At 59.1% G+C, this 25736-nt stretch overlaps 2 protein-coding genes across 3 annotated transcripts in view; one reads left to right on the forward strand and one right to left on the reverse strand.

Annotated features, from left to right (window-relative positions):
• TICRR (TOPBP1 interacting checkpoint and replication regulator) overlaps nt 1-968 on the forward strand; it is a 46144-nt gene extending 45176 nt beyond the window's left edge. The window contains exon 22 of the mRNA XM_070054525.2: nt 7-968. Coding sequence (XP_069910626.1) covers nt 7-119 — 113 coding nt within the window. The 3' untranslated portion in view covers nt 120-968. The remainder of the gene's footprint in view (nt 1-6) is intronic.
• Nucleotides 929-17004, reverse strand: KIF7 (kinesin family member 7). Of its 2 annotated transcripts, none has more exons than XM_070054527.2 (19): nt 16847-17004; nt 14704-15055; nt 12785-12985; nt 11600-11993; nt 10914-11436; nt 10396-10512; nt 9717-9944; nt 9082-9212; nt 8596-8711; nt 8308-8454; nt 7089-7291; nt 5290-5487; nt 4837-4962; nt 4580-4756; nt 4140-4355; nt 3605-3811; nt 2484-2682; nt 2250-2396; nt 929-1680 (listed from the first exon to the last, which is right to left on the reverse strand). In XM_070054527.2, exons 1-19 carry the CDS (start codon nt 16922-16924, stop codon nt 1313-1315), a joined length of 4128 nt encoding a protein of 1375 aa, XP_069910628.1. In that variant the 5' UTR covers nt 16925-17004; the 3' UTR covers nt 929-1312. The 2 variants fall into 2 exon arrangements, with proteins under 2 accessions (XP_069910628.1, XP_069910629.1); XM_070054528.2 differs by having other exon boundaries at nt 14704-15068; nt 16847-16997.
• Nucleotides 17005-25736: the final 8732 nt, after the last annotated feature.

The following is a 25736-nucleotide window of genomic DNA, read 5'->3' on the forward strand; positions in this document are numbered from 1 at the left end:
CCTTAGATGAGGATGCGGATGTGTTTCCCTCCAACGCCGAGGAATCTCCCTTCAGCCGAGCACTCTCCAGGAGGCGCCCCATTGGCAGAACTTACACGCGGAAGAAGCTCCTCAGCTAGCCAGGGAGGCGCCGGGCGGACTCAGGACTACACACACACACGGAACCCGTCCAGATCCGTTGCCTGTCACGGGCAGAAGTGCTCTGAGCGTGGGTCTTCCGGACGCGCGGGGGACTCCACACTCGTACCATAAAGGAATCCTAGCGGTTTGTCCCGGAACAGTCGTGACCGCAGCCTGATGGGACTGAGAAAGCTCAGAAGATGCGGGGAAGTCAGCTAGGTCCCACGGGCTTGGAGCAATCTGGGACCTGGAACCAAGCCGTTCAGCATGGTCGGCTTTCCGATTCCTGCAAGGATGCCCTCAGTGTTAACGTCCCCTCCTGCATTCGCCCATCCCCGGCCCAGCTGTGCCTTGGGCAGTTGGGGAGCAGGAGACCAGACAAGGGCCTGAGTGAGATGGGACCACCATGCCCCGCGGTGAGAACAGAGAAGGAGCCCTGTGTGCGATGCTTCTCGGAGCTGCTGCAGAGGGATTTTCTGCATCCCCTGAGTAACAATAAAACCATCTCTGCTTACTCGGCGTTCGGTGCTTCTCTGTAATGCTCAGCCTGTGGTTAACTGACCACGGTCCAGCTCCAGGGCTCCCAGAGCAACCACATCTCCAGCTGTGCCCTGAGAGCCAGCCCGTCCCGGGCAGTCCTGGCCCAGTCACAGAGCACAGCACTTCCTTCCGGAGCACCCACGGAGCAGCAACCGGCCTGCTGTTGGGTCTGGGACAAGGGCCCAGCCGGCAGTGACAGCACTGAGGACTGCACCACGGCCTCCAAAAAAGGGACCAAACCTGGCTGTCTTGTAAATCAAACTCCAAGTGAAAACTGAGAGATTATTCTTGTTTACTATTAAACGGTTTTTTTAAAAAATGTGCTCGGTTTCCTAGTCCCCCCATGAACATAAGACCCCAACCCAGCTGTTGTTGGACGCCGTTCAACAAGCCTCCCTGAACCCCAAGACCGTGGGCACGGAGGCTCAGCCTGAAACCCCAGAGCAAGGCAAAGGGACCAGGTCCCGCAGCTGCGAGGCCGAGGGCGGGAAAAGTCTGTCCCGCTTCTGCGGGAGTCCAGTTCTTAGGGGCTGTGGCCCTGCTGACTGCCCCAAGTGTAAAGAGGAGGAGCTGGACTCGGGGTGAGGCGAGACCCTCCACAAAAGCAAACAGGACCGGGAAGCTTCCCCAGAGGCAGCGCCCACCGAAGGGCCTACAGGGGGTTTATGCGGACATCGATCATTCCTGGGCTGGCTCTTCTTGGCTCCCGCCGGGCCTTGGGCAAAGACCCCAAGTTCCAGGGCAGGCCCACCTCGCCCAGGGGTAGCACCCGCCCCACCAGGGGCTCGGCCACTTCCCGCGGCCTCAGCTCTTCTGGGGAGCCCTGCTCCTCGCCACACAGGCTCGATCGTTTCCACGTCACGGGCAGCGGAGCGTGGACCAAGTCCCGTGTCTCCTCCCGGGTGCGGGGCGCTGCCTCGCTGAGCGGGGACTGCCAGGGAAGCTCGGGCGCTGGCTGGGGTTCGTCTTCGTGTCCAGGGGCTTGTCTGTTCTCCAAGCAGAGGCTCCTCCTCTCCCCACCTGTCACGGAGAGGAATTGTCCTTGTCAGAGAGAGAGGCGGCCTGGCTTCCTGAGGTCCTGGCTTTCCAACACTCCAGGACAACAGGAGGGAACTTTGAAATGTTTGTGGGAAAAATGGAAGTCTCATCCATTCCCATGCCGGCCTGAATGCTCCCCATCTCGCTGATATCGGAAGCTGAGCAGGGTAGGGCCTGCTTGTACTTGCGCGGCAGAGATAAGTTTCAGCTGGGACGGGGGCGTTTGGCCCAGCAGTCAAGACCCTACTCGGGACGCCCAATCCCATAATGCAGTGCCTGGCTCCACCCCCAATATCAGCGTCCTACTGATGTGCACCCTGGGGGGCAAGCGACGGCTCAGATACCTGGGTCCCTGCTAACCACACAGGAGGCCTGGACTGAGTTCTGGCTGCCTTATTTTTAAACTCCATGAACTTTTTGAAGCCCCCTTGTAAGCCAAGAAATGCCCCATGAGATCTGAAGTGAGAGTGGTTGCTGGGCTCTCGCCCAGACCAAGAGTAAGCCCGACTCCAGGCACGCGGGCCGCACACGGCCAGCTGGGAGGACCTTACCCCTGCTCTGGCCCGCAGCGTTCCCGCCGCTGAGCTTCTGTTTGAGCTCCTGGTTGATCCACATGTGGCGGCCCAGCTCCTTCTCCAGAGCTTGAATCCGGGCCTCATACTGCCTCTTGCTGTCTGCTAACCCCTCGCCGAGGTGGTCTACGGTGGAAAGGCAGAGAGGAGCGGTGAGGGGGTGCGAGCAGCCCCCGCCCCGCCCCCCGCCAGGGCTCGGCTGGGCCTCGGCACCTCGGCTCTGCTGCAGCAGCAGCTGCACGTGCTGCTCGTGCTCCTTCTGCTGCAGGGTCAGCTGCCGGTCCATCTCCAGGCGCTGGCGCTCCAGGGCCACCTCCAGCCAGTACACCAGCCTCTGCTGCTCCTCCAGCTGCATCTCCAGCTCCGAGAAGGCGATCTGCTGCTGGTGCTGCTCCTCTCGGAGCGTCACCACCTGTCCCGAGACCCAGCCGGCTCAGCCCCCGTCCCCCTGGGAAGCCTTGGTGGGGACGCCAAATCTGGCCAACGTGCCCCCACGGCAGACGCCACCAAGAAATCCCCGGGGTATTTCCTGCTGAGCCAAGGTGTAGCCTCCGACACCAACGGTGCCTTAGGCAGCCAGCCCCAAGTGATCATAGCTGGGTCTCAGGGTGGCATTTACTGTCTCCTGCTGTGAATCCTGTCCTGCCCACAGCCTGCTGAGCTGCTAGGCAGGGCCTCAAGCTGCAGCATGTCCTCCAGGTCAGGATTCTCAACCTCGGGCATCCTGAGCAGGTGGTTCTTGGTTGTGGGGCCTGCCCTGCATGTTAAAGGATGTTTAGGGGACCAGCACTGTGGCGCAGTGGGTTAACGCCCTGGTCTGAAGCGCTGGCATCCCACATGGGTGCCGGTTCGAGACCTGGCTGCTCCTTTCCGATCCAGCGCTCTGCTGTGGCCTGGGAAAGCAGTAGAAGATGGCCCAACTCCTTGGGCCTCTGCACCCGCATGCAGGAAGAAGCTTTGGCCATTGTGGCCAACTGGGGAGTGAACCAGCGGATGGAACACTTCTCTCTTTCTCTGCCTTTCCTTCTCTCTCTGTATAACTCTTTCAAATAAATAAATAAATCTTAAATAAATAAATAAAGGATGTTTAGGATCCCTGGCCTCCATCCCTACCACTGTGACAACCACGAGTGTCACCAGATATGGCCCCGGGCTCTGGGAACCACTGGACAAGGCCACCCTGAAGCGGACCAGACAGGAAGACGGGGTGGAGGAGGTTGGGTCTTAACTTCACTAGGGGAAACCGGCTTTGAAGACTGGAGCCAGGCAGCCCTGGAGGCGGGCATTAGTCCTCAAGAGTGGCAGGAGGAGGAGGTGAGGGGCTCCAGACCCACCTTGTCAAAATACTTGCAGAGCAAGGCTCTGGTCTCTGAGGACGAGAGGTAGCTGAGCTTGGCCATGAGGTTCATCTCGCACTGGGACAGCAGCGAGGCCGAGGCCCGCAGCACCCGCTGGCGGCACGTGATGGCCTCGTTCTTGTACTCGATGGCAGCGTCCAGGGCCTCGATGGCCTCATCCAACTGGAACAGCGTCCGCTCCTCCTGTGGGGACAGGGACACGCGTGTGGGTGGGTGTGTGAATGGGTGTACTAGGCAGACACAACTGAGCCTCAGGGGTCCTGCCCTGAGCACATCAGGAGAAAAGCTCCCCCCTCCCCGCTCATCACAGCAGCAGGGACACGTCAGTCACAACTCGGCCCTGGGGGAGGGTGGGGCCCCGCTAAGACGCCCTTTTCTCAAGCCCATGTCCAGGGTGTGAGCTGCACTCAGGAAGTTGGATCCCCGGCACTGCACGGAGGGCGGTGTTGGGACACCGCAGGTCTGCTCTCCGCTCAGGCGAGGCCGTGCAGGCTGGCCGTCGGGGGCGCACCTCGGGCGAGAGCAGGCTGCCCTGCCGCAGCTTGCCGTCGATCTCCAGGCGCTGCTTCAGCAGCGAGTCCTTCTCCTGGCGCAGGCTGTCGATCTCGCCGCGGATCTGCTGCTGGCTCTGGGCGCTGCCCTGCCGCAGCTGCCCGCTCTTCTCGGACAGCTCCCTCTCCAGGTGCTCCAGCCGGCTGGATACCCGCATGATGTCCTCGTTCAGGGCCTGTGGGCGGCACGGCCAGCGATCAGGGCCGGAGCAGATCCCGTCCTCACGGGCTGGCGGTCCCTGGATGCTAAGGACCACCCGGGGCCTGCCCTCAGCAAACCTACAGCCCCGACAGCCAGGCAGGCCCAACTCTTAGTTCCCAGAAGCTTGGGGAGGCAGGGGGCCCAGAGGAAAGACACAGAGGGCTCAGACCCCCGAGGAAGGGGTGTACCGGGGCTCACCTGGCTGGACCGCAGGCGCTTGCTCTCCAGCCCCGTCTTCTCCTGCATCAGGGCCTCCTTCTTGGCCAGGATGGCCTCCCGCTTGCGGAGCTCCTCCCCCAGCTCCTCCAGCGCCCGCCGCTGCTGCAACACCTTCTCCATCTCCTGGTCCAGCCACTTCTTCTGCTCCTCGATCTTCTAAGCAGGCGGGGAGGGCACTCAGTTCCCCGGGGCGGTGGGGCTGCCTCCCGGGGCCCACCGGGGAGGCGCGGCCCCACCTGCTGCTGCTCCAGGCTGACCACGGAGCCGTTGCTGCCGCTGCGCCGCTTCCTGTGGAAGGCCGCGATCTCCTCCGTCTTGATCTTGAGGATCTTCTGCTGCTGCTCGTGTTTCAGCTCCAGCTCCTGGGGGAGGAAGCTCGGTGGACGGGGCCACTTGCGGTGCCGGAGCCTTCCCAGGGCCTGCCAGTGACGCCCAGAGGCCCACGGGAGCGCCGGCCGGCCCTGGGGCGCGTCTTCCCGGTACCACCTGCCACTCTGTCTGGGCCCAGCAGGCAGACACAGCACAGGTTACCCAGTCCCTCCACGGTGCCAGCACCTGCTCCCCATCACCCCGCTGAAGTCTCCCCCTGGCCTCACGTCTCTGTCGCTCCCCAGCGTCTCAGCAAAGACCACAGAGAGGTGAGGGGACTGAGTGGCGCCCTGCCCGGGCTTCGCGGCCGTGGCCCTGACCTTGACGCGGTGCTGCCGCTTGCTCATCTCGCTCTCCAGGCGCCGCTTCTGCTCCGTCTCCTCGCGCAGCCGCCTCTGCAGCTGCCCCTGCTGCTGCCGCATGAGCTGCACGTTCCGCTCCAGCTCCTGCAGCCGCTTCTCGCTCTGGGCCGACAGCGACACCAGCCGCTCCGTCGCCTGCTTCTTCTCCTTCAGCACCTGGGCCACACACAGATAGCGCAAGCCTGGCACAGCGCCTGGCACTCAGCGGTGGGCAGGACGGAAGGATGGATGGACGGACAGACAGGGCGACAGACGGAAGCGCAAGGCCAGTGCGTGCCGAACAAACAGTAGCGATGACAGAAGGCTAGTAACGGTTCTACCAAGACTTTCACTAAACACCAAGCACCGTGCAAAGTCCTCTTCTGTGTACTAAGTGATCCTGAACAACCCAATCAAAAAGAATGATGAGGGGCCGGCGCTGTGGCACAGGGGTTAATGCCCTGGCCTAAAGCGCCAGCAGCCCATGGGCACTAGTTCGAGTCCCGGCTGCTCCTCTTCTGATCCAGCTCTCTGCTATGGCCTGGGGAAGCAGTAGAAGATGGCACAAGTCCTTGGGTCCCTGCACCCACGTGGGAGACCTGGAAGAAGCTCTTGGCTTTGGATCAGCGTAACTCCAGCCGTTTCGGCCAATTGGGGAGTGAACTAGCAGCTGGAAGACCTCTCTCTCTCTCTCTCTCTCTCTCTGCCTCTCCTTTTCTCTCTGTGTAATTCTGACTTTCAAATAAATAAGTAAATCTTAAAAAAAAAATGATGAGTATTAGCTCTCATTTATAGAGCAAGGAACAGAGAGGTTAGGAGACCTGACCAAGGACACATAGCCAGGCTGCGGCATTGTGGGACCCAAACCCAAGCAGCTGGGTTGCAGAGCCACGCTCCCAAGCATCTGAACCATACCAGCTCTGGCACCTGAACTGAGGAATGAATGACAGACGGACAACTGCAGGGATGAGTGGAAGGGTGGACACGCGGATAGGTGGGCGGGATCACGGGTCAGTCAAAAACAGGATGGACGTATTAGGGGCTGAACGCCTTTGTGGGAGCCCCACCCCCTGTACACCTCAGAACGTGGCTGAATTTGGAGACAGAGAATGGCAGGTGAGGAAGCTGGGTGCCCGGTGACCTTGTGAGCAGAAGGGGACAGCACGGACGCCAGGGCACAGACAGTTGCCAGGAAAAGACACAGTGGAGAAGCAGCCACCCGCGAGCCAGACAGAGGTCTCAGGGGAATCCAGACCCGCCACCCTCTTGACCTTGGACTCCAGCCTCCACAGCTGGGGGCCGCCTGCACTTGATGATGGCAGCCCTGGCAGAGCCCACAAGTCCATGGGCAGGCCGCGCACGGACACACGGACAGACAGACGGACACGTCCACTGACAAAGGTGGAATGGATAGGTGGTTAGATGGACACATGATTGATAGGTAGGCAGATGGGGGATGGGTGGAGGAGGGACAGGTGGGCAGAGCAGGGCAGGGCTGCTCGGCTGCCCCTCCCCAGGCAGCACCAGGCAGGCAGGACTGGCCCCTCTGCCTCTGTGTCGGAAGCTGAGCCAACGCCAGGTCCTACACAAAGCTCACTGATAACAGCCTTGCTCCAAGATGCCAAGAGGGAGCCGGCGCCACCAGCCAGGGAGCCACAGTGGGCTTGGGCCCCACAGCGCCTGTGCCCTGGCTCCAGGGACTGCAGCCTGGAGGCCAGAGCCAGCACACCCCTCCCCTCCCCCCACCGCCCCACGCCATCCCCAGCCCCGACACTGACCTGCACCTGGCTCTGGGCGGCGGCCACCCGCTTGCGGAACTCCTGCAGCCGGGACCGCTCGCTGGCGTCCTGGGGCTCCTTGCCCTCAAGCTCCCGCAGCTGCCTCTGGCCTTCGCTCAGCTCAGCCCGCACGCGCTCTGCCTCCTGCTCCAGTTCCCGGATGCGCTGGCTGTGCTGGCGGTTCAGGGCCTGGGCTGCTTTCCCTGAAAGCCAGCGGGGAGCGCATCAAACAGGCAGCTCCCCCACCCCCAGCCGCGTCAGCCATGGAGGCCTGCGTGTTCCCTGAGCGGTGCTACTGCTGCACCACGACTGACTCAGCCTGTTCCTCCGGTCCACTCATTCTTTATTTGTTCATTTGAAAGACAGACAGCGGTGGGCTCGGGGGGTGGTCTCCCATCCAGTGGACCACTCCCAAAATGCCTGCAATGGCTGGGTAGGACTGGGCCAGACTGCGAGCTGGGAACTGGATCCAGCTCTCCGACATGGGGGGCAGGGGCCCACCACTGTGCTTCAGGGAGCTGGGGTCAGGAGCTAGAGGCGGGAGTGGGATTTGGGACGATGAACCGGCAGGCCAAGCTCACTTTCTGAATGAACCTCATCCACAGCAGTGACCCAAGCAAATTACAAAATTAACCAGCTTTTTAACTCGCACATCATCAAGCCTCTAGAAGCAAACTCACGTGTAGGAAACAAGGGAACAGAGGGCTAAGTTAAATGGCACCACAAGGAGGCAGGAGACAGACCCAAAACAACTAGAGTCGGCCACCGGGTCAACACATGGGGATTTCCAGAGGGCGGAGGGAGCCACTGGCCGCCACCTAAAACTGGCCCGCTCCTCCATTCCTGTCACCTGCCGGCAGCAGGTGCGGTATGGTCTGGGGACACGTGGTACCCTGTCACACTGTGTAACCCAGAGATTCTGTGCACAGCGTGCATGGGTCGTGCCAAGCGCTCCCTGGCAGGAGCTGAGAGTTCTCCTAAGCACTTCAGCGGAACTGATCCACATCGCCTTCCCAACAACCTGCGACGCTCGCCCCACTTCAGAGATGAGAAAACGAAGGCTTGGAGGCCTTTCGCTGCTTGCTCAAAGGAAGGTGAGGCTCAAACCTTGGTCTCCTGGCCCCTGCTCCTCAGCCCTCCACCCTCGAGCCGGCTCCAGAACGGGGCAGGTGGGAAGCCACCCCCAGGAGGCAGGCCTGACCCGGTGCCTGCCACTCACCTGTGCGCACCAGCTCGCCAATGAGCTCCTCCTTCCTGCGGATGTTGATGGCCAGCTCGCGGATCTTCTGCTGGGCCTGGGCCAGCCGCCACTCAGAGGCCATGGCAGCGGGGGCCTGGCAGGTCTGCGCCTTGCTCCCACCAGCCACTGGAACAGGCAGTCAAGGTCAAGCTCACCACCCCAACTGAGAATGGGGGAGGGGGAGGAATGGGAAGGAGCAGCACTCCCAGGGACAGTGTGCACGGGCCCAGGGTGGCTGTCCCGGGACCACGGAGGGACCCAGCTTACCTCTGGACCCAGGGACGGCTGTATCCAGCTCTTCAAGGTGGGGCTCCAGGCCCTTCCTGTCCGATGGACTCCCTGGGCGGGCCCCCACCTTCTGACTCCAGTTGCTGATCCCATTTCTGGAAGGCAGAAGCAGGCATCTGTACCCTGTAGCTCAGTCACCTCCCAGGCCAGGCGAGAGGAAGAGAGGCCACCAGACTTTCTGTCCCCCAGGCTCAACGTCACCCCAGGTGTCTGGCAGAGCAGGGCGGCTGGTGGGGGACACTGAGAGCTGGGGTGCAGGCTGAGACCTAGGAGGCCTGGGCTCACCCCACATCACATCCACCCAGGGATACCCCGTGGCTCACAGCCCATAGCCACTGGCCTGCTCTCCCCACAAGGGGCTGGCAAGGGTGATGCAGGTGAGGGCGCCTCGAGACCCAAGGGGTCGCCCCGCTGCTGTCGTGAGAAGTGCTGGTCCTTGTCTGGTGTGCAGCGGGTCCCACTCACCTGCGCAGGTGCAAGGCCCGCCTGGGTGGCTCCTCCTCCTCCTCTTCCTCCTTGGATGCAGCTGAAGAGCCACTTCCTGGCTTCTCCCCCTCTGCCCGCAGCTCTGCTCCAGCCTCCTTGCCATCCGTCACCTGCAGGGGGCGCATCACCGTCCATGAGCCATCTCCCATCTCCCACACCTCTGCTCTGCACCCAGCCCTCTTCACGTCCCTGCCTCCTCAAGCCCTCTGTTCCTCCAAGGCCAAGCTGACCTCCACCCAGTCCACATCCTTTTGGGCCTCAGGGCTGAGATAACCCACAGCTTTCAGGCCTGAAAGTGGCAGAACTGGGAGCAGACCACGGCTCAGGGAGACAGGTGAGGGCTCACGGGAAAGTGAACCTGCAAAGCAGGTGGCCTTCCAGTGGTGAGTTCCCCATATCTGGGGGTATGCAAGATTCCCATCTCTTGTCAGAAGCCAATCCTCACTCCAAGTAACGCCCAGCTACCCCAGGGACGCCCAGCGGCACCAGCCCCTTATGAGAGGCCCCCCCAACCCCCCAACTCTGGACCCTTCCTCTACAATTGGGCATCCCACATCTCACAGGCGCTCCCACGAGAGCACAGCACACACCCAGCCTCGCTGCCGTCTCCTCACCTCTCCCCACTGCTCGGGGCCAACTTCATCTCCAGGAAGGCAGGCGGGGGGCACCATGCCCAGCACATGGCTGTGGGCACCCCCCAGGGGGGCTGTGTGAGGTCGTGGCACAAAGGAACCAGGAGGCAGGCCCTGCAGGAGCCCCGGGGCTCCCCAGCCAGGCCGAACCATCTCCAGCCGCAGCCGCAACTCCACCATCTCCTCCTGCTGTTCACGCAGCCGGTCGCTCTGCGAGACACGGGCCACACGCCGAGCACAGTGAGGCAGCCAGGAGCAGGGGTGCTCCCAACAGGTGGAAGGGCAGAATGCTTAAGGACAGGTCTGAGACCAGCAACTCTCTCGGGGTGGGGGGCAAAGCTGAAGAGGGTCGCGCCCCGACCACCTCCCGCCCAGCACCTCAGCCACAAACACACAAACACTGCCCAGCGCAACCCCAAGCTCTCGCCCACCCTGCCGGGTCCCCATACTCCTACCGTGCCAGGCCGCCACTTCCAGCCTCTGCCACCAGAGGGCGCATGGCTCGGGGCTGACCGAGCCATGCCCGCTGCGCGCCCAGTCTCTACAGGGCCTTCCTGGTACCCTGCCCCGGCTGTCTCCCTCTCCTCCTCGGACAGTCACCGCAGGCACCCGCTCCCCTCCTCCATGAAACCTTCCCTGCACCGTGTAAGGAGCTCCCCACCTGCAGTTTGTACTGCTCCATGGCGTCCTCCAGCGCCGCCAGGAAATCTCGGTTCTCCTCCTCCAGCCGCGCCACCTGGCTCTGCAGGGTCAGCAGCTGCTGCGTCCCCTCGTCCTCCTTGTGGGACAGAGAGGGGCTTCAGGCTGGGCGGGGAGCTGGGGCACCCCGGCCCCTTCTCTGCCGCCGGCTGGCCTGGCCCTGCTTTCCCCTCTGCTCCAAGCAGAGCCTGCACTGGGGGATGGGAAGGGCTCTCCCAACCCTCCCCCCAACCCCGGCCTGGGGACCCCTACACCGTCTCTCATTCCTTGGCCTTTGGCCCTCCATGCACGTATAGGTATTAAGGTTAGCGGTTTGCTACATATGAAGCCCTGGGACTTGGTGAAGTTAAGGAAGTGACCGCGGGCACCCGCGCGAGCGACTCGGACTCCCGGCCGCCCCCCTGGCAAATGGAGCAGAGGCCCAGCCTGCTGCCCAAAGACCCTTCTCCTTCCCCCTGCCTGCCGGGCCCGGGGCCACACCTTCCGCCCGCCGTCGTCGGCGGTGGCGCTCTCGATGCCGCTGTCGGGCCCCGAGGCGGAGCTCAGCGCGCTGCGCTCGCCCTCCACGGCGCACAGCCAGTCGCGCACCTTGCGGGCGGCGGCGCCGGGCAGCCCGGGCTCGGCCTGCAGCTCGCGCAGGAGGCTGTAGGCCGCGTGGGTGCGGGCCCGGTAGCGCGCGCACTCGGCACCGAGTCGGGCGGCGGCCGCCGAGGAGGCGGCGGTGGCGGCGGCGGCGGTGGCGACGGGGCCTGGGGCGCGCCGGCCGCGGTGGATGATGCGCGTCTCCGACCGGTGCCGCGGGGGCGCCCGCGCCCCAGCCGCCGCCTCCTCGGGCTGCCGCTCGGCCTCGGGCCGCCAGTTGACCGTGGCGCGGTTGCAGATGTTCTGGGCGCGGCTGGCGTAGTTGAGGGTGTTGAGGGTCTCGTCGAAGTCCGACGAGGAGGGGCTGACGCAGGCGATCATCACCGTCTTGGCGTTGCCGCCGAGCGAGTCTTTGAGGATGCTGGGGACGCGGGGGCCAGGGCGTCAGGGGCCCCGCGCGCCAGGCCTGGACCGGCTCCCGGGCGTGGCCGCCTGGGGGCCGCAGACGTTCCGCGCCTGGAAGGCAGAGGGGGACACCCCACACACCCCGCGAGCGCGGGCACCCGCACCTGGGCCCTGCTCACCGGGTGATCTTGGAGTCGCGGTAGGGGATGTGGCTGCCGCGGCGCTGGGGGTCGCCCAGGGCGCTGATGACGTTGCTCAGCGCCAGGAGGCTGCTGTTGATCTGGATGCTCTCCTTGAGCCGCTCGCCGGTGCTGCCCGTCTTCAGCACCCTCTCCGAGCCCGCCAGGTCCACGAAATGGAACTTGGACACCAGCAGCTGGCCCGGAGCAGGGCGCGGCAGGCGGCTGGGGGCGCGGCCCCGCTGCTCCAGCGTCACGGTGAAGACCGTGTGTGAGCGGCTGGACAGGCGGTTGAGGTGCGTGGCCCCCGTGTGCCGCGCCGCGTTGCCCATCTCCAGCAGGCTCAGCACCTCGTCCAGGCCCTCCACGTCCACCTCCTTCACCCCGCACAGCACTGTGGGCACGGAAGACCGTGAGCGAGCTGTGCGCAGTGCCCGGACCGGCCAGCAGGTGCACAGGCGGGGCTGGGCAGGCAGGAGGAGCCCCGCACTTGCTCCTCCTGACCCAGGTGCCCCCGCCGGGGGGGGGGGGGGGCTGCCCATCCCCGTTAGGGCTTCCGGGTTTTCTGCTCCCTCCCTCGCCCAGCTCAGTGCTGCTCACCCTGGGTGCAGACTCAATGCAGAGAAAGTCAAGCAAAACCACGCAGGGCCGGAGCTTCCCCGGAGGAGGTGCTCTGCCCTGACAGGTACACACCCCTGAAACCCAGCTCCCCGGGGAATCCTTTGATACAAGACACCAGCAGGCCCTAGTCTGCCTCCCTTAGCCAATCAGCATCCTACGAAAACTAACTCGCTGAACCAAGGGACAGGGTCCTGGATCCCCAGACTCAAGAGCCCCTGATCCTGGCGCTGTGGCATAGCAGGTAGAGCTGCCACCTGCAGTGCCGGCATCCCATATGGGCGCTGCTTTATGTCCCGGCTGCTCCACTTCTGATCCAGCTCCCTGCTGATGGCCTGAGATAGTGATAGAAGATGGCCCAAGTCCTTGGGCCCCTGCACCCGCGTGGGAGACCTGGAAAAAGCTCCTGGCTCCTGGCTTTGTGATAAATCCCTGCTTTCTTCTTCCACCCCACGGGCAGTGATCGGCTTGCTGCCCACCAGTGAGCGGCGTGCATTCTGAGGGAACGGACGATACCCGCTCTGAGCTAGAAGCCTTCCCTAGCCCCGCTCGCAGTCAGCTCCTCACCAACATTGCCACGATCGTCTTCCCGCAGCTGGATGTCACGGCTGGCAGTGCCCACCTCCAGCAGGTCTCGGAACTCCTCCTTGTACACCTCCAGGTAGGAGACGTGCACCAGGCAGTCCAGTAGGTCGTTCTCGTCTATCAGCTTGAAGGCCTCGGCCATGGCCCTCGGGATGATGCCCTGCTCGTCCTCGTGGAGGGAGGCTGCGGAGACACCACGGGGCCTCCTGCCGCGGTGCCTTCAGCTGGACAGGGCACAAGGCCCCTAGGACCCTGGCAGCAGCTGGGGCCCGGGGCTCCGGCATAGAGAAGCCAGCGAGTGGCAGCGGCCCACCTAGGAGGGGCAGGCTGAGCCCAGCCATGCTCTGACGTGGTCAGGCAGACTCACAGAATTTAAGAGCTAGCAGCTGGGGCTGGCACTGTGGTGTGGTGGGTAAAACCACCGCCTGCAGTGCCGGCATCCTATGTGGGCACCAGGTTCTAGTCCCGGCTGCTCCTCTTCCAGTCCAGCTCTCTGCTGTGGCCCGGGAAGGCAGTGGAGGATGGCCCAAGTCCTTGGACCTCTGCACCCCATGGGAGACCAGGAGAAGCACCTGACTCCTGGCTTCAGATGGACACAGTGCCAGCCGTGGCGGCCATTTGGAGGGTGAACCAGTGGAAGGAAGACCTTTCTCTCTGTCTCTCTCTCTCTCACTGTCTGTAACTCTACCTGTCATATAAATAAATAAATAAATAAATAAATAAATAATCTTAAAAAAAAAAAAAAGAAAGAAACTGGAATCCAGGGAGGGTGAGGAGGGTGAGTGATTTCTGAAAGGCAGTTATAAGGTAAGCTTTACTTCGTGCACCTGTTTTTCTGCACTGGATGCTTTTGAAACTGCTATGATGTGGATGTGGATGTGTATGTCTCCCCCAGTCCCTGTACTGAAATCAACACTCCCCATGGTGAGGGGAGGTGGGGCCTGGGAGTGGAGGCATGAAAGACATGGGAAGACACCCCAGGGCCATGCCTTGCTTCCAGCACATGGGCTCAGAGCGGGGAGGAGCTGCCTGGGAGCAATCAGCCCCTGGAATCTGCTGTTGCTGACTCCAGGGTAAGCTTCTTCTGTGTATAAACCGCCCAGTCTGGGGCATTCTGCTACGGCAGCCCAACGGGCCAACGCAGGAGCTGCTGTGGCTTGACTATGTCAGAGGCTTGGTTTCCAGGGTGGCTGTGTTGGCCCCTTTAAGAGGTGAGGCCCAGGGGGAGGTCACTGGGTCACTGAGCATCATCACCCTCAGAGGGGACTAAGGTAGCTCTTCAGGGGCTCCAGTTAGCGCCCCCGCCTGGCCCCTGAATCTCTCTGGCTTCCTGCCTCATCATGTCCCCTGTCCCTCGGACACTGGCACCTGCCACGCTGCAGCCCAGCCAGATGGCCCTCACCAGAGGCTGAACAGGGGGGGCCACCTGTTCTGAAGACTTTCAGCCTCCAAAGCTGCAAGCTGCAATAAAGCTTTTTTTCTCCATAAAACACCCAGACGCCAATATTTTTTTTTAATAGCAATGTCCACCCTCCTAGGTGGACAGCAGCCTAGGAGCAGGCAATTCATGTTACTTAAGAGGGGGCTGTTCCTTCCACTGATGCAAAGCATTCTTGTGGCAGCCATGACAACAGCTCGTCCAGGACAAACCGTGCCCGTTCCCAGCTGCTCCCCCGAGGTCCCCAGGACCAGGTAGCATGGCCCCATCTCCATGGAGTGTAGAAGCTCTCCAATGAATGACCCATCTTCCCTACCTGCCCCGCCCCCTGACATGGCTGCAGCTTCCCAATGGGGAAACCTGCTCCCCTCCTCCAGGGTCCCCACCTCCAACAGGAGCAGAAATCCCGGAAGACACTGAGATCCCTCAAAGGGGGCCCGCGGTCATGATCAAGGTCACTCACCCACACTGGCCTCCCCCATGGTGTAGGTCTTCCCGGAGCCCGTCTGGCCATAGGCGAAGACGGTGGCGTTGAAGCCCTCAAAGAAAGCTTCGAGAAGGGGCTGCACGCAGGCCTGGTACACAGCCTCCTGCCCGGTATCCTCGGCCAGCACCACGTGGAAGCCAAAGTGGCGGTCGCGCCCCAGGGTGACGCGGCCGAGAGCCGGCTCCACCTGCAGGCAGCTCTGATGCCCGTGCAGCAGCTCCTTGGGCAGCAGCGGGCGCACGCGCAGGGCCACCCTCACCGGGGCCTCCTCCACCGCCGGCAGCCTCGGAGCCTCCAGCCCCATGTGGAGGGAAGACTGGTCCAAGCCCTGTGGGGAGAAGCTTTGAGAGGCCCTTGCCATCAGCACCTGCACTCCAGGGGCCAGACACAACCCTGCAGGTGACCAGAGGCCAGATCCTGCCTCGCAGGTGTCCTTAGGGCCCGTCCTGAGGCCCAGGGGCTGAGGAGCCCGACACAGCCTTACACAGTCACAAGTCACAGCTGCCGTCACTGGCCAGAGGCGGCCCGACTGCTCCACCTGACAGCAGAGGCCTCTGTGTGCATTTCCGCACATCACCGCCCCAAGACCACAGCCTCTGCCTTTATCACGTCACCGCTGCAACCCGCTCCCCCTTTCTTCAAAACTATCAACAGATTCGCCAAGCCCCAGCTCCCACCACCGAATCCTGCCCATGTCCCTCTCCTCAACAGCTCTCACATCCACCTGCTGCTCCCCACCCTGCGGCCAAGGCCCTGGTCCTGGCTGTGACAGTCTTGGTGGCATGAGTTTGCCTGGCCTTCCCTGCGGGCCTTGGTCTCCCCTTGTGCTCCAACCAGGCAGCCAGGGGGCATTTTTTTTTTTTAAACAGGCAGCCACAGGGGCTTAGCGGGTAAAACTGCCTCCTGCAATACCAGCATCCTATATGGGCGCCAGTTCAAGTCCCGGTTGCTCTACTTCCGACCCAGCTCTCTGTTATGGCCTGGGAAAGCAGTAGAAGATGGCCCAAGTCCTGGCCGCTCCACTTCCAATCCAGCTCCCTGCTATTGCACCTGGAAAGGCAGTGGGTGAGGGCTCAAGTGCTTGGGTCCCTGCCACCCATGTGGGAGACCTGGGTGAGATCTAGGCTTATCCAGCCCCAGCTATTTTATCCATCCGAGGAGTTTAGCACCCAATGGATCTCTCTCTCTGCCTCATCCTCTATGTCACTCTGCCTTTCAAATAGGTAAATACATCTAAACATAGAAATAAAAAAAGATAAGCCTTAAAATAAACTGTCTACCTTAACCACCCACCTCCTGGGCCCCAGACTTTGCTTCGAGCTCTCTCTCTCTCTCTCTGCAACGTTGGTGTCCCCCAGCCTCCTCAGCCTACCGGGGCAGGGGTGCCCCCCTTTCTCCAGGGGCCAGGGAAACACTGCTGCTCGGCGCCCCACGGCAATACACACGGCCCCCTCCACTGACCACTCGGGTGCTCATGTCCGCCCGCCTCCCAGGCTCCCCTGCCGGCTGGGTCCCCAGCGCCCAGCACAGGGTCCGACGCTGCCCAGAACACAGTAAGGAACAATCCCCATCCAAGGAACTCGCTCCGCCCTGCTCCTCGGCCCGCTCGCCTCAGTCGGGGACCCCGCCCGCAGCACCGCTCACTTCCTGTGGAACCACTGGGCACCGCAGCCCTAGGTCCGTTCACTCACTCAGTGCACGGCTTTGCACAGCAATGTCGGGGCAGGGGTGCAGCCCGGCCCGGGGAGCCTCCTCCGCACCCCTGCTCGCTGAGCAACTCCACGGCGCGACCGCGCGATCCCGGCGGGCACGGGACAAGAGCGCCCGAAAAGTTTTTAGAAGCGACTACAAACAAGGACCGTCCCCCTGCAGCCTCGGCGCTCGCTCCTCCTGGCCAGGCCCGGGATGCCGGCCTCCGTCCCCAGATTTAGGGCTGGGGGGCGCTGGCCTGCCCAAGGAGTGGCCACCAGGAAGCCGGGGGTGGGGGGTCAAGGCTGGGGAGCCACTAGCGCCGGGTCTAGACTCTTCCCCGCCCGGGCCTGCGCAGGGGGCAGCGAGCGCGCGCTTCCCCCACCCGTCCGGGTCCTCGCCCTCCGCCCCCTCTCGGCCCCAGACCCACCAGCCTGGGCGCGAGCACAGCCCGAGGTCTTGCAGTCAAGGCTCCCAGCCCCGGCGCGGCGCGCTCCGATGCCGTCATCGGGACCCCCGCCCCCCAAAACAGCCCTTCCCCGCCCGCAACTCCGCCCGCGCGCGCGCTCGGGGGCGCAGGCACTGGCCGAAGGCGCCGCGGAGTCGGCCCGCAGCCGGGGCGGGGCGGGGGCGGGGTCTGGGGCTGGGGGGCCGGGCCTGCACAGGGAATCCCCCGCAGGGCTTCCCCTCGGTCGGGTTTGGACCCCAGGCGATCGTGTCCGCAACTCGGATCCTCTCTGTTTCCTCCTCAGGCCCAGGGCGTCCCTCCTTGCCAAAAACCAAGGCATTAAAATAAATACTTCCACGGTCCCAAGTCTCTCGCTTTCCCGCTTTTTAACATTTCTGAAATTGAGCTCCATCTTAGAGGCGTTGTCGAAAGAAACTTGGCACCAGCAACGGGAGAGGTGGCCCCGTGTGTGATGTGCACGCCCCACACTAAGGAGATGGTGCCTTCTCGGTGATTTCTGACAGATTGTTTGCATCAGCTCCACACCCGATTAAACTGCATTTTAATTAAAATTTGGAAACATATTTGTCATTTCAAATGTCATTAGAAAAACCTGGGCCTGGCACTGTGGCATAGTGGGCTAAGCCTCCGCCTGCAGTGCCAGCATCCCATATGGGCACCGGTTCTAGTCCCAGCTGCTACACTTCCAATCCAGCTTTCTGCTATGGCCTGGGAAAGCAGTAGAAGATGGCCCAAATCTTTGGGCCCCTGCACCCATATGGGAGACCCGGAAGAAGTTCCTGGCTCCTGGCTGGTTTGGCTCAGCTCTCACCATTATAGTCTCCTGGGGAGGGAACCAGCGGATGGAAGATCTCTCTCTCTCTCTCTCTCTCTCTCTCTCTCTCTCTGTTACTCTACTTCTCAAATAAATAAAGAAAAACTGAACCTAAAGTAGTAGCAAAACTTAGTTTATTGTGTATGTAGAAGATTGCCTATTAATAGGCAACATAATTAAAGGCTACAGAAATGGCCAGATCTCTTGAAAGCTTTGTGTTAGGACACTCTGAGCCTCAAGAAGCCATAACTGGGCCAGCGCCGCAGCTCACTAGGCTAATCCTCCGCCTGCAGCGCTGGCACACCGGGCTCTAGTCCCAGTTCTAGCACCGAATTCTGTCCTGGTTGCTCCTCTTCCAGGCCAGCTCTCTGCTGTGGCCTGGGAGTACAGTGGAGGATGGCCCAAGTCCTTGGGCCCTGCACCTGCATGGGAGACCAGGAGAAGCACCTGGCTCCTGGCTTCGGATCAGCGAGGTGCGCCAGCCACAGCGCGCTAGCCGCAGCGGCCATTGGCGAGTGAACCAACGGCAAAGGAAGACCTTTCTCTCTGTCTCTCTCTCTCACTGTCTAACTCTGTCAAATATAGAAAGAAAGAAAGAAAGAAAGAAAGAAAGAAAGAAAGAAAGAAAGAAAGAAAGAAAGAAAGAAAGAAAGCAAGCTTGCCAAAGGGGCTGGCGCTGTGGCGCAGTGGGTTAAAGCCCCAGGCTGCAGTGCCAGCATCCCATATGGGCGCCGGTTCAAGTCCCAGCTGCTCCTCTTCCGATCCCGCTAATGCACCTGGGAAAGCAGTGGAGGATGGCCCAAGTCCTTGGGCCCCTCCTGGCTTTGGATCAGTTCAGCTCCAGTGGTTGTGGCCATTTGGGGAGTGAACCAACAAATGGAAGATCTCTGTCTCTACCTCTCTCTGTAACTGTGTCTTTCAAAGGAGGAAAAAAAAAAAAGCCTGTGTTGTGCAGCAGCAGATCGTGATACCAGAATCCCATGTAGGAATGGAGTCCTGGCTGCTCCACTTCGGAAGCAGCTTCCTGCTGATATGCCAAGATGGAGTTCCAGGGGCCTGGCCCAGGTGCCCAGACCTGGTGTTGCAACCAGTTAGATGAAAGGTCTCTCCCCGCCGCCCCTTTCTGTGTGTGTGTGTGTGTGTGCGTGCATGTGTGTGTTACTCTGCCTTTCAAATAAATAAATCTTGGGGTCGGCATTGTGGTGTATCAAATTAAACTGCAGGCTGCACCACCAGCAACCCGTATGAGTGCCGGATCAGAAGTAAAACAGCCAGGACTCAAACATAAAGCAGCCAGGTGCCCATATGGTATGCCAGCATTGGAGGCAGCATTTTAACCCACTGCACCAAAGTGCCAGCTCCTCAAAATTCTTTTAAAGTGGTGTTTCTTTAAAAGAAAAAGTAGCTGATCCCACGTAATAGGTTAAATGGAATAATTTTTTGTGGTCAGAAAATTCAGATGCTTTTTTTAAAAAAATATGTTTATTTATTTAAGAGACAGAGTTTTAGACAGAGGGAGAGACAGAGAGGTCTTCCATCTGCTGGTTCACTCCCCAGTGTCTGCAATGGCCAGAGCTGGGCCAATCTGAAGCCAAGAGCCAGGAGCTTCTTCTGGGTCTCCCATGTGGGTGCAGGCACCCAAGCACATGGGCCATCTTCTGCTGCTTTCCCAGGTCATCAGCAGAGAGCTAGATCAGAAATGGAGCAGCCAGGACTCGAACCTGCGTCCATACGGGATGCCGGCACTGCAGGCAGAAGCTTAACCTACCACACCACAGCACCATCCCCCAGATACTTTTAAAATGTGTTATAGACCTGAAAGGATGAAGGGATTCCGGCAGCCAACTTGTGTCCATCTGACCACCAAAACAGAAAACAATCAGTGTGAAGCGGAAGAGACTTAGCCCTAGAAACTCCTTTTGCGGAAGCTGACTTGCTGATTTTACTACTTAGATGGAAAAACAAGGCACCCGATGTTGCAAAGACGGCCCTGCGAGGGGGGCTTGCCTAAGCAGATGGAGGAGACCCCGGTGGGAGGCTGGATCCCTGGCAGAGCTGAGGGGAAGATCAGTGGAGAAGGCAGACTGTTCAACCCACAAGACAGAGCCTGGTCCCTTGGCCCCTGCTCGGTGCGAGACGGCACTGCCATCCGCAGGCCAGAAGCTTCCAAGAGAGCTTTGAAACGTCCTGCTGTAAACAACCCAGGTTTGCAGAAACAGAGCCTCTAGCAGCTGAAGTCTTCTCTATGGGGAAGGAGAATTTGGATTCCTACTTCAACCATCCACGAAAGTCAATCCCATGTAGAAAGCAAAAGAACAAAAGTGTTAGAAGAAAATACAGGGAGGGGCCGGCACTGTGGCATAGCAAGTTGAGCCTCTGCCTGCAGCGCCTGCATCCCACATGGGCACGGGTTCAAGTCTCCGCTGCTCCACTTCCCATCCAGCTCCCTCTAATGGCCTGGGAAAAGCAGTGGAAGATGAAGATGGCCCAAGTGCTTGGGCCCCTGCACCCAGGTGTGAGACCTGGAAGAAGCTCCTGGCTCCTGGCTTCAGTCTGGCCCAGTTCTGGCCCTTGCAGCCATTTGAGGAGTGAACCAGGGGATGGAAGATCTTTATCTCTGTCTCTCCCTCTCTCTCTCTGTAACGCGACCTCTCAAATAAATAAATAAATAAATCTTAAAAAAAAAAAAAGAGAGAGAAGAAAATGCAGGGGAGAGGCAGGCATTTGCACAGTGCTGGCATCAGGGATCCCATAAAAGGAGTGCCTGGTTCAAGTCTGTTGGCTTGTTCATTTCCAATCCAACTTCCTTATAATGTGCAGGCAGGTGCCCCCAACATGAGAGACCCTAACTGTTTTCCTGGCTTCCAGCTTTGACCCATTTCATGCATTTGGGGAGTGAATCAGTGAGTGGGCTCTTCCCCCCCCCCCATTTTTAAAAAATATTTATTTGAAAGACACAGTTAAAGAGAGGCAGAGAGAGAGAGAGAGAGAGAACTCTTCCATCTGCTGGTTCACTCCCCAAATGGCCACAAAGGCTGGAGCTGAGCCAATCTGAAGCCAGGAGCCAGGAGCTTCTTCTGAGTCTCCCATGTGGGTGCAGGGGCCCATGAACTTGGGCCATCTTCTACTGCTTTCCCAGGCCATAGCAGAAAGCTAGACTGGAAGTGGAGCAGCCAGGACTTGAACCGCTGCTCATATGGGATGCTGGCGCTGCAGGCTTTACCCAATACACCACAGCACTGACTGCTCTCTCTCCTTATGTAAATAAACAAAAGTTTTTAAATAATAAATAATAACTTTTCTTCATTGAAAGAAATCATAAAGAGAATGAAAAGATAAGCAACAAGCTGAAAGAATATATTTGTGACACAGAACTCGTACGAATCAATGAGAAAAAGACAGTAGCCAACAGAGAGACGCTTGAAGGTTTGGACAGATGGACAGACACAGAAGAAGAAATCCTAGTGTTCACACCAGACGTGATGGATGCTGCCCAATGCCATTGCTGCTCGGGGAATAACAGCCCCAGGGAGACCCCAGATAATACCCATCGGATCTACAGAAGCTGCAATTAGACAATACCAGGAGCTGGTGAGGAAGCTGAACACAGGTCGAGGTCTCACGTTCTGGGGGGAATGTAAATCAGAACAACCACACCAAGACATAATTTGTCAAGTTCTTGTCACTGTATGCTTTAGGAATTTCACTCTTATTGGCAGTACCTCAGACAGCCTTGAGAGTGCACCTGCTACTAAGTAAGAAACAGTAAACAATGCACACAAGCAAAGGTGGGAGAGGGGTGTGGCAGAGGCTGCAAGCGGCCACCTAGCCCTGGGGGCTACTTTCCCGCCTTCCAGGACCCCTGATCTTCCCCAGTGTCCTTTTAGGCTGGGTGTGCCCGTATGGGTGAGTTTTCCCCGGCAACAATAAGCAGGAGTGGCCTGTTTGATTTGGGGGATTGGAGGGAGACGGGGTGCTGTTTTCCCTCCCCTTTTTCTCTGCAATTGGAATATGGAGTTTCTGGCAGGGTCTGGAACAGTCATTTTGGCCCATGCATTGACTTCAGAAAAGCAGATCAGAGCAGAATAATGAGACAGGAGGAGGCTCAGTCCCTGTCACTGTGAGCCCCTTGTCCTGGGGCCTTTCTTTGAGACGGACTTAACTCGCTATCATCTTTAAACTGCTGTGGGATCCCAACCCTTGGGACGCCTGCATCCCATATCAGTGCGGGGGTCCAAGTCCTGGCTCTGCTCCCAATTCCACTTCCTACCAATGGAGACCCTGGGAGGCAGCAGGTGATAGCTCAAGTCCTTGCCATCCCATGTGGGCGACCTGGATTTAGTGCTTGGCTTCCAGCTTCATCCTGGCCCAGCCCAGGCCTCTGGGGGCATATTTGGGGAGTGAACCAGAGAGGATGGGAATTTTCCCAGGCGCCCTCTCTGAGAGAGAGAGAGAGAGAGAGAGAGTCTGCCCCTCAAATAAGTAAAAATAAAAAACAAATAATCTCTTATGAAAATGAATCTCATGAGGCCAGCGCCGCGGCTCACTAGGCTAATCCTCCGCCTTGTGGTGCCGGCACACCGGGTTCTAGTCCCGGTCGGGGTGTCGGATTCTGTCCCAGTCGCCCCTCTTCCAGTCCAGCTCTCTGCTGTGGCCCGGAAGTGCAGTGGAGGATGGCCCAAGTACTTGGGAGACCAGGAGAGGCACCTGGCTCCTGCCCTGCCTTTGGATCAGCGCTGTGTGCCGGCCGCAGCGTGCCGGCCACAGCAGCCATTGGAGGGTGAACCAACGGCAAAGGAAGACCTTTCTCTCTATCTCTCTCTCACTGTCCACTCTGCCTGTCAAAAATTAAAAAAAATAAATAAATAAAAAGAAAATGAATCTCAGGAACACAATTTTGAGCAAAAAGATGCAGCTCTTAGAAGAACATGTATTACTCCACTTAATAAAGGTGAGGCCTCCCAGGACACAGAAGCCACATGGAGCCTGGAACCAAGGAAGTAAACTTCTGCCACTTTGTGGAGTTGTTGTGTCCTTGGTTCTGGCCAGAAATATTGAGCACCAGGCTCCCATCACTAAAAAGGCTTTCTCTCTCTTTTTTTTTTTTTTTTAAACACTGCGTCTTTTTTTTTTATTTTAAGGTAGATCGATCGATCTATCTATCTATCTATCAGGCAGGGTTACAGAGAGGCAGAGGCGGAGAGGCTGGTTCACTCCCCAAATGGCCACAACAGCCAGGGCTGGGCCAGGCTGAAGCCAGGAGCCAGGAGCTTCTTTCAGGTCTCCCACGTGGGTGCAGGGGCCCAAGCACTTGTCACAGAAACCTGGGGTGGGAAGACCGCCTTTGTTCAGACAGGCCCCACGGACAGTGGAGGATCTGAGCGGTGTATTGACGCCAGCAGGCTCGGCTGGAACCATCTCCCGAGAGCTGAGCAACAATGCCGAGTGTCTTACCATGTTTATAGGCTCGTCAGCACCACACCTCGGCTGTTACGCCATTGGTGGGTTTACATTGCAGCCTACGTGACGTAGGACCACACTTCCAGTGGTCGGTGGGCCCGGGGTGTTTGTAAGAGAGATACCAGGGGCAGATTCATTAGGACAGGTTTATGAGTGGAGTAGACAGAAGCAGAACTTGGACGTCTTCCTCCATAGACAAGGGCACAGTGGGCAGCTCCCTCACTGGTTAACCGAGAGCAGCCACTTTTCAAGGTTTGTGCTGGGAGGAGGGGTCCGCTTCTCTTTCTTTGTCTCTGGTTGTGGCCCTATATCCTCTACAGGGCCATCTTCCGCTGCTTTCCCAGGCACATAAGCAGGGAGCTGGATCAGAAGAGGAGCAGCCGGGACTCGAACCAGCGGCCATATGGGATGGCAGTGCTGCAGGCAGCAGCTTTACCCACTACACCACTGCGTCAGCCCCAAAAAGAGACTCTTGCAAGTACGATGTTGGCCCCTGGGCTGTCCTGGTCCACAGCCTGGCCCCCAACACCCCAGCTGGGGCCAGCGCCATTCTGGCCTCACTCTCAGGGCTTGCTGGGACTGGATCAGTGAGCACTTGCTGAGACTGGCCCAGGGAGACAAGCTGCAGGACAACGGAGGAAGAAGACAGGAGGAGGGCCGGTAAGGCCTGGAAAGGTGGGCGCTCCTCTCTGCACATCCAGCCTGAGCCACTTCTCCAGCAGCTGCCCTGGAGCCCTGTCAGGGCGAGCCTGGGCTCTGACTTCTTCCCAGCCTGGCCATGCTAAGGGCTACCCTTGCTGGATCCATACCCCTCCACCCCCAGGGAACAGCTGGGAGTGGGGTGGCGGGCATCCCCAAGGTGGGGAGGCCCTGTTCGCGCCCGCCAGTCATGTCCCCTGTTCTTGGCATCTTTAGACTCCGAAATCACACATCAAGGTCCATAACTCACTTCACCAAAGGTCCACCAGAGTCAGTTCCAGGGAGCAGGGCTCTCGGGTGTGCGCCAGAGTGGGGGCCGGGGGGTGCTCATGGTCTGTGAGAGACCCTGGAAGGAAGGATGGGCTGGGGCCTCGTAATTACCTGTGCACATTTCTGTAGCTGCAAATGAAAAAAAAAAAAAACTAAAAACAGGGTTTGGTTTGGAAGGCTTTGGTTTGATTTATCAATGTTTAAAATGCACATACTTGTTCACCCAGCCTGTCTTAGTTACAAATAACAGCTTATCCCAGAGTTATATTCACATATGTGCATGAGACATTTTTGACAAGGATTTTTTAAAAAAGATTTATTTATTTATTTGAAAGTCAGAGTTACACACAGAGAGAAGCAGAGAGAGAGAGAGAGGTCTTCCATCCATTGGTCCATCCCCAATTGGCTCAATTGGCTGCAACAGCCGGTGCTGCACCGATCAGGATCCAGGAGCCAGGAGCTTCTTCCAGGTCTCCCACACGGGTGCAGGAGCCCAAGGACCTGGGCCATCTTCTACTGCTTTCCTAGGCCACAGCAGAGAGCTAGATCAAAAGTGGAGCAGCCAGGTCTTGAACCGGTATCACTGCAGGCAGTGGCTTTACCCGCTATGCCACAGTGCCAGCCCCAAGGATCTTTACTATAGCACAGTTTGCAAGAGTAGACGCATTGGAAACAACTAAAAGTCTATCATGAGGAAGACTGCTAAAGCAAATGCGGCACATCCATATTGTCCAGTGTGTAATAATAGTGCTAATACGTGGCCACTCAAAAGAGCAAGTAGGGGACAGGTGTTTGGCCTAGAGGTTAAGATACTGGTGGAGGTACCTGGGTCCCTTATCCTGAGGACTTGGGTTCAATACCCAGCTCCGGTTCCTGATTCCAGCTTCCTGCGAGTGAGAGACAGCGTTCATGGATGAAGACACTGGGTTCCTGTCATCCACACGGGTGACCTGGATTGCTTTCCCGGCTCCTGGCTTTGGCTCAGTCTGCTCTCAGTCACTGCAGGCTGAAGTGAACCAACAGGTGGAAGTGCTCTGTCGCTTACTCTCTCTCTAATAAATATTTTTTGAAAAGAAGAGTAAGTTGGGGACCAACACTGTGGTATAGCAGGTAAAACTGCCATCTGCGATGCCAGCATCCCACGTGGGCACCAGTTCGAGTCCTGGCTGCTCCATTGCCAAGTTAGCAGGGAGCTAACTTGGCCTGGGAAAATGGCTCAAATGCTTGGGCCCCTGCTACCCTTGTGGGAGACCTGGAAGAAGCTCCTGGCTCTTGGCTTTCCTGGCCAAGTCTTGGCCATTGTGGGCCATTTGGGGAGTGAAACCAGAGGATGAAAGATATCTTTGTGTCTAAGTAAATAAAATATTTTTTTAAAAAAGCAGAGTAAATTGGATAGTTGGATTTACAGATCTCGAGGGTGCATGGTTCAGTGGCGAAGCAGATTGGTATGACAACTCATAGCCGTAAAAGCAAAGGTGGGAAGTGGACAGCTGAGCGGGTGCACGTGGGTATTCTGGGATGGAAAGACACACCAGAGGCCCTCCCATGGTTGTCCTTATGAAGGCGAACTGGGTGGGGGTAGGGGTTCCGGGAGGAAAACGCACATCC

The sequence above is a fragment of the Oryctolagus cuniculus genome, chromosome 12 (assembly GCF_051225735.1).
Source record: "Oryctolagus cuniculus isolate XC-2025 breed Fujian yellow rabbit chromosome 12, ASM5122573v1, whole genome shotgun sequence".
NCBI classification, from domain to species: Eukaryota; Metazoa; Chordata; class Mammalia; order Lagomorpha; family Leporidae; genus Oryctolagus; species Oryctolagus cuniculus.

Bases quoted from the DNA above. Each gene is read 5' to 3' on its own strand.
- KIF7 (XM_070054527.2), bottom strand. From the start codon at position 16,924: ATGACGGCATCGGAGCGCGCCGCGCCGGGGCTGGGAGCCTTGACTGCA. The intron at 15,056-16,846 runs GTGGGTCTGGGG...TTCTCCCCACAG, and splicing joins CTGTGCTCGCGCCCAGGCTG to GGCTTGGACCAGTCTTCCCT. The intron at 7,292-8,307 runs GTGAGTGGCAGG...GCTGGCTTTCAG, and splicing joins TGGCGAGCTGGTGCGCACAG to GGAAAGCAGCCCAGGCCCTG.